The sequence below is a fragment of the Austrofundulus limnaeus genome, unplaced genomic scaffold (genome assembly GCF_001266775.1).
Source record: "Austrofundulus limnaeus strain Quisiro unplaced genomic scaffold, Austrofundulus_limnaeus-1.0 Scaffold10, whole genome shotgun sequence".
In the NCBI taxonomy this organism is placed as follows: Eukaryota; Metazoa; Chordata; class Actinopteri; order Cyprinodontiformes; family Rivulidae; genus Austrofundulus; species Austrofundulus limnaeus.
Window position 1 is genome coordinate 4,040,724 of NW_013952412.1, and position 8,244 is coordinate 4,048,967.

The 8,244-nt window shown below is 37.0% G+C and overlaps 1 protein-coding gene across 1 annotated transcript in view; it reads left to right on the forward strand.

Moving 5' to 3' along the window:
* Positions 1–8,244, forward strand: part of spon1a (spondin 1a) — a 51,458-nt gene that overhangs the window by 624 nt on the left and 42,590 nt on the right. The window contains exons 2-3 of the mRNA XM_014001894.1: positions 864–970; positions 6,838–6,971. Coding sequence (XP_013857348.1) covers positions 864–970; positions 6,838–6,971 — 241 coding nt within the window. The remainder of the gene's footprint in view (positions 1–863; positions 971–6,837; positions 6,972–8,244) is intronic.

Here is an 8,244-nt window from a genome sequence, read left to right on the forward strand (position 1 = left end):
AATTTCTGTTGAATAAAATATGGCTTGAAAGCCAGTGTTTTTTAGTTGCTGTTGCTTTCTTAAACACACTTAAAAATATACTTGAAATCAATCTTTTTGGCTTATGTCCAAATCACTGAAGGTGCTCAGAGGTTTATGATTTTATTGCTTCATAATATAAATGTAGAACTTCTATTTTTTTAATAATAAAGCTTTTTTCCCCCGAAATTGTTACTTGTGAATACAAATGTCAGAATAAGATTATGTTAATTTGACCTGTGGAGGGATTTTGTGGAACAATCGAAATCAATTGAAATAGTTATATGGAAGATGGAGTACATGCATAAATAGCAAAATACATGTAAAATCATTATATCATTTATATAAATATAGCATTCAGTTTTGTTTTTTATGTAAGATCAGATGCAGTATATGATTATTGACAGGGTAACTATGTATATTTTGATAAAAAGGCATGTTGAAGAATGTAGGAATTAAAAAAGTGTAAACTTCTCACTCTTTTGAACAAGTGGCTAAAATGACTGATGATTTTTATATTGCAAAACATTTTATTGTATTCTTGTGTATGTTTATATGTTCATAAAAAAGTTGGAGGGAAATTGTTTTAAATATGATAAAAACAAATTCACCACAAGTGAGTAAACAACATTGGATGAAACTGCACAGAAATTAGAATGTAAACATCTGCTGTGTTGGTGCCAGCCAGGGGTGGTCTGCAGCCATAATAAACATTATCTGTGGTGTTGTTTTATAGTGTTACAGGCTTACATGTTTCTATTTCTCCCTGGTTGTCATGAGTCAGACTGAGGATTGCAGTTTTTCCTTCTTTTAACTGCAGTTCCCTCTTGCTTGTTTCCATCTAGTGAGTCTGACTGCATCTACCCCATCCTACTTCAGAGGGTTTACCCTTATTGCTCTAAAGGAGGGTGCAGAGGGAGACAAGGATGACGACTATACTGGAAATTTCCAGGTAAGTTAATGGCAGTGTCTGTAGCTGCTGGTAAACACAGTTCGAGTAAAAAAAAAAAAAAAAAGAGAGAAAAGTTTGCTGTCGTTAAATTCTGTGCTATGGTGGTGCTATTTTTAAATTTGAGATAACACTAGCTACCTGGCGTAGCTGTAATATCAACACCATCCTTCTTCTGGGCTCCAGTACGCGGCACATAAGCTCTCCTGCCTTTAAATGTCAGGCTGTGATTATTTTAGCTCCCCCTTCTCTAACAGCATATGTGTATACAGACAACCCTGAGCTCTTCTTCAAATTTGCGTTTCCTCTCTCTCACAGTTTGTTGACATAAACCCATGCAGAGTTTAATCATATATTCACAAGCAAGCGTGCATGTAGGAAGTGTACAATTAAAGCAGTTCAGAGGCTAATTAGAGTTTTATGCACCCAGGTTCAGCTGGGGTGTTAAAGGGAGGAGGGGAAGATTGGAAAGGAGCTCAGGGTTCAAACAGAAAAAAAAAAGGCAGGGAAAACTGGTGCAGACACAGTATGCTAATGAGATAATGAACAAACGTGAGGCGTTCTTGATTGAAATGCAGTGTGAGAAGTGGTGTTTGCTAAAGAAAAGATCAATTGGTGGATTGTATGTATGAGTGTTRCAGGAGAGTTTATGGTTGGAAATATGCAATAAAGGGGGCAGCTTTAGTCAAATGTCACGTTTATATCATACTCTATTCTAATAATATTCCAAATGAAGTTTATGTAGTTTAGGTTGAGGCATAGAGCTGAGAGCTGTGGTTCTGAAGTGCATGATATGGTTCTTATTATGGCTCTCCTATCAGTCTGAAGACTGACAAATCTGTCAGATCCTTCACGTGTCAATGTGTCCATTGGCCAAATCCTGAACTCTGCATTGCTCCCGATGGGCTCGCTGGTGAGTGAATATGTGATAAAGAACGCGGGGCTGAATGCTTTTAAGAAGAAGCACTGTGTGAATATGTGTGAACAGGTAGATAAGAAACCAAGTGTAAAATTTTTACTTTAGAACAAGAGCAACATTTTATAAGATGTTACTTCTTTAGGACATTTTACAAGTGAGGTTTTGCTGTTTACGAAGAGATTTAATTTTCAAGAACTTGAAAATAAATGAGCAACTGGGGATTAAGTTTCATCATTAGAGAAGTAGCAGGGAACTATTGGGGAATAGTATAAACCAATAAAGCAAGTTTAACATGTATATAATACCTAAAATTGCTGTTTTCTATATGAAGCAGCATCCACGAACTATACATGCTGTCAAACCTCTATGCATGTGTGCAGCCTTTTTATAGGTGTTTTTTGGACCTAAAATGCATTCATTAAAGATCCTTATATAAACAAAGCTTGCACTTTAGATAATGTGGAAGTTTTCACAGCAGTCCTCGGGCTCTTGTAATAGTTGCTGCTGTGCCGTGGAACTCTCTGTGAACCTTGACATGAAGAAAGAGAGTATTTTATTTTTGTCCTGAATGCACCTAACATCTTATTATTCAGCTCTGACATTTGAAAAAAAAAATTGGCATCTGGTCTTATTTGAGTTAGATTTCAGCGCGTTCCTTAGCAAAACAGCAGCATGTGTGGTCCCTAAGATCAGAAGTATAGAAAGAAAGAACTTCACAGTTTWAATTGTTCCTTTACTTTGCTACGCACATGAATGAGTGCGGAGAGCTCAGGGAATGATAGAACTTAAAGACAGATGTGTAATCATTGCTTTTTGGATGCTGGCAGAAAGAAAGAAAAAGTAGTGGGGCCAGCTTTGATTAGACTGCTGTCAGAGTTTCAGAAGCTAAAAACCTTTTTTTAAAGCCGTGAATGATCATCCGTCTCACTGCCAGCAGAAAGTGACAGAGTAACGTAAATAAAACGTTATTCAAAAAGAACTTGTTGAAAAGCTGCTGAATCATCTTTTTATGATCGTTTGTCTTCTATGTCTTGAAAGCACACAAATACATAATTCGATCTTGGAAAATAAAAATAAAACAGAAATGTTTCTGCAACACAAAATGCCAAGCTTTATTTTAACATATAGCTCATTTGAAATCTGCTGGTGTGCCCCATCTCAGCCACCTCAGAGCAGCTCCTGACTTGATGAAAAGCACTTTTATTGAGCTCTCTGGGGAGGTCAGCTGCCACTGTGTGTGTATGTATGTTTTTTTGGCAAGTGTAGAAACCAGCAGGGAATGTTGGCAATGTCTGATGAGACATTACTTCTCAGCATGAGTGAGATAATAGGACAAGAAAAGGCAAATTACTGTGTGGCTACATAAAGGGTGAACCCAGCCTGATGTGGCTTTAGGGCAGCAAATACATTTTAACACTTTTTTTTGTGTGGAAATTGTGCTTTTTGTAACAATATGTTTAACCTAATTGTACATTACTCAGCAAGCCATGCAAAGCTACATGCTTGTTTGTCATACGCAAAACTGTGATCTTTAAAAAGTTATGCAGGAACGCTTCCCGCTTTTTTCTGCTTTCCTTATACCCTCAGAAAAGCCTTGGTTTGAAAACAGGATAGGAAGAAAAGGGTCATGGGTCACTTTGCAACAAATTGGTTGCCTCTTTTTACGGATGGAGTTTAAGAAATTAGCATGAGACTTGACTGGTTTTAACACGAGTTGATGCTCCACCAGGCCGACTCGAGATGCCTGCTAAAAACCATGGGAACATGTTAGAAAGTGGGGGTGTAATCTGTCAGATCCAGATCGGCTACAAACACATTACGTTCATGAACACACACATAGCAGTCACATTCCTGTTTTCATTCTGTCTTTGACTGACTCTGAACACACACACACACACACACACACACACACACACACACACACACACACNCACACACACACACACACACACACACACACACACACACACACCCTCAGACTTCCAAAGGGAACTCATTCAAAACATGGCATGACAAAGGAAATTCTCTGCTGACAGCTTTATGGAGTGAGAAAGTGCTTTGTCCTTACTGCCCTGATGTCACTTCCTATCAAATAGATTCTTGGTCCCCGGGCAGTGAATATTAGTTCACTGGCACAACTCATCTAATTTTATGTGCAGTTAAAATCATTGAGATGCTTAGCATTTCAGGTGTGAACTTGACTCTAAAGGCCATCATGCATTTAGAGTTCCTATTCTAAGTCAAGGCAAGTGTGAAAAGCTTGGTTTTTTTTTTGTTTTTATTTTTTAATTTGTTGTAGTCGGATGATATTTCCTAGAAAGTTTCATGATCGTGGAACTCCTAGACTCTCAGAAAATAATGTATATGTAAATAATATTAATGATATTATTAATAATGAAACATCTCAYGGTGTGCAGTATATTTCAGGATCTTTTTTTCATCAAGGGGACAAGAATGGAGTGTGAGATGGGCAGGCAGAGTCTGCAGCCAATCAATGTTTTAACACTGTGCTATGGTAACAAACTGTGGGATACATCACAAATGCAACAGCTTCAAATTGTGTCTGAGTTCTAAGGCTGGTGGTATGGCTGAAAAATGCAATGTGCAATATATTTCAGTATATTGTTCCTGTTTTTTTTTAGTGATATTGATTACATGTCTATTGCGATGTACTGTTATTGATTTATTGCCCAGCCCTACTGAGTTCCATCTTTTGGAGAGTATGAATCTCACTTCATCTTCTTTTCTGTTAGGCCCACTCGGTTTTGCATCTTCACATCCCCAATTCTTTTTATGATTCTTGGGAAGAGCAAAGGAGTCTAGTTATTAAACTTTTTCAAGAAATATTCAGCACTATAGTTGATTATGATGAACACACTTTAAAAATGTGTAAAAACACATTATATTACTATGATAAAGTATTAAATTGCTACACAAGTCATTGGCTTATTTCATGTAGTCCAGTTTTTTTTATGTTTGGCATTATTCTTTTTACAAATTGAACAACAAAATGTAGTATTTCATTGTCTGTTGCAAGCCAAAACACTAATTTTACAAGCTGTTTATGAACATTCTACATCCAAATGTAAAAAGATTTATTAAAATGAGAATGCATATGAACTGACAGGGTGTTTCATGTTGGAGTTGAGTATTTTAACCACTACCCATTTCAACTAAAAAATGTCAAAGGCAAGGCATAGGGGTAGACATAACACTGTAGGTTTTGGCCTTGCTACTATTTCATATAAAAATAAGACAGTGGGCCAACCATCTGGTCAGAAAGGYTTTCAGACAAGTCCAAGCAGAGGCATTAAGGACATGTTTCACAGAGAGGAAAACTTGGATTAAAGCCAACACTGGCTGGACAGATTAAATCTTTTGGCTGGCTTGGGAATTCCTCAGTGTCCCTCAGAGAAAGCTGGCATTGAAACACATTCACATCAACTCAAACTATAATTTCATATTTATTACAACAATTTGATCGCACGGACACTTTAAGATGCTCAGTTGAGTAATGGGATGATGCCACAGATGAGGTCAAACAATCCATTTCAGTGTCACTTTTTTATAAAGCACAATTAAAACCACACAAGTTAGACCAAAGCAAACAAGCTGAAGTAAAACAAATGACTGGAATTGAATCATTGTAGACTTTTTTTCTAGATTGAAGATATTGGTTAGGGTCAGTCAGTAAATTAGCTAAAGGTTCACGAGGACCAAAGACAAACCAGCAGCTGTGAGGTGCAAAGGCTGGTCATGTTTTCCGAGAGCTGCTGTGCAAAAAAAAAAATCTTAATGCTAGCTGTGAAAGAGTTTAAGACGTGCAGTGCATCACAGCTTGGAGGTGCCATATGGTGTGATGCATTGCTCATTTTGACTCTTGTCCACCACTAAGTGTCATAAATTGGCTAATGGAGTTATGCCAGGGGGAGATTTCAATGCAGAGAGCCAAGAGCTGTAGCATTGTTCAGCAGGTGAGGAGATGGAGTAAAAAAAGGCAAAAGCTCTTTGATGCTCAGAGCAAAAAAAATGTTCAATGCTTTAAAACTTCTCTTAAACTAAACAAATCAGGAATGTGCTACAAAAATAAAATCAAATGTAGGGATATCCTATGTCAATAAGCAAAAGCCTAAAACATTAAATGGAACAGAACTTATGGAAATGTGTATCGTATTCAGTCATCATTTGAATGCCTCAGTTTGCAGATATCTAATCTGGAAGAGAAGGAACAAGAAGGGCTATGATAAAATGTTAAGCCTCTGCTCTTCAGATCGATAAATTCTTATACCAAGACTTTCTAACAGTAGACAAAGAAGGCTGCACTAAAAGACAGTACAGAATCACTAAAAATAGCTGCACAAGAACAGCTATTACGCACAACAGCAATGGATGCCWTAGTCTACTTCTCCAGAAAGGACCCAAGATGCAGTCTGCTCAGAGATGTCCTGCACACATAATAGCAGGGTTTAAGATGCAGGCAGTCAAAGCATACACAAATACTCCAGCCATAGAGGCTTGACTAGTGTGCAGGAACATCTGTGACAAGTGTGGGCTGGGGAAGTTCAACTGGAAGACTTCTCCTGCAGTGGTGGAGAGTGACAGGACTGGGTTCCTGTAGGATGTCCTCATCCAGAAAGACAAATACACGATGACTAAACAAACTGCAATGGCTGGAAAGTATCTGTAAAAAAACAGTAGTGACACATGCCGTGATTGAAAGCAATAGAAACATCAAAAAGAAACTTCAGGAGATTGACAAGTACCAAGGCCAAGAAGTGATTTATATTAAAAGTTTCAGTTTCTGAATACATGTAGACTGTAAAAGATCAATTTAGTTGACGATGTAATAACCGATGAACACAATTATATGTTGATGTTGCTAAGGTCTTTCCTGCAAACCTTTGTGTTGATCCCTAATTTATTTGGCACTATATACATGTTTGTTTTACAGATCATCGATGAGGAAGAAACACAGTTTATGACTAACTGTCCTCCAGCAGTGACAGAGAGCACTCCTCGCAGGAGAACCAGTATTCAGGTGTTTTGGACGGCACCCCCTAGTGGCACCGGCTGTGTTCTTCTAAAGTATGTATACTAAGCCTGAGTTAAATACGATTTTAAGTTTTACACTTCACTTTGTAGTTGCATTTAATCTAGTCAGTGTTCATGAATTCTGTTTTGTAAACATTAAATTAACCAAAGAAACAGAAAAAAATGTACATAAAATACATTTCTTAGTGATATTCAAGAACTTGCAAAAAAAAAAAAAAAACAACATGTAAACTTGTCCTGCTGAAGTTAATTTTGTTTTCAGCTATTGAACTAATTAATATTTCCATCATCTAGTTTTAATCAGGATTTTAATCTTGATGGGATTGATAGTGGTATCACCAGCAGGTTTATTGTTTCCTCAAGCAAATAACTTACTTTGCAGAAAGTTTTATCAGATTTTTTTTATTGTTAGCTTGCACTTTTATTCATTACTTTGCCAACTGATACCAGTCAACTTTGTGTTTTAAGTTCTCTGAGCTTTCTTGCTTTAAGAATTAAAGGCAAAAATCGAAAAAAAAAAAAAAGAAATAATGACAGCACATTCAATGGAAGAGCAGTGCAGTTTGGGACACAACTGTTGAAGATTAATGCATTGTTTAGCTGTTGATGCATTCTACTTTTCTTCCATTTTCGATTCCAATGCAAGATGTAAAATGGGCACATTTTAGGTAATGTGTGTATTTGACTGTTTACGGGCAAATTGTTTTTTTTTTAAACTTTTTTTCCTCTGTTGTTTTCTTGGATCTCCAATTCATAAACTTTCACCAGGAATCTATGTGCTTTTCAGTACTCTGCCTGTCATTCTGTCTTTTTTAGCCTACCACCCATATTTTACCTTCATTTCTATTCTTTTTGTTTTCATCTTCACTACACTGGAAGGTGTTATCTTATTTTTCTGAAAACAGTTCATGAAGTCTGACCCATGTGATCTTTCTGCAGAGACTAGATGGGCGATGGTATTCAATAAAGTCCAAGCACTAAGAAAAAAAAAACCCTGAAATATGACAGTGCACTCAGAGAGAAAAAAAGAGATGTCTGTAATACCAGCACAGACAARTGGGGACAAAAACTCTGCAAGGCTTATAGTTTAGAAAGAGATGCCAGTGAAAGTCATAATTAAAGTCTGGCAGTGGGTATTTGTCTGAGGTCCTCACCCTACCTGCAAGGCAATTATGGCAATGACAAGGTTGTTCTTTGCTCTGTGCGGCGACAATACAAATGTCCTGACAATGTCATTGATTCAAACAAAAAGGGCTCAGCTTTTGTATCTTCAAAGTGAATGGAGTTTTACATAAAACTATTATAT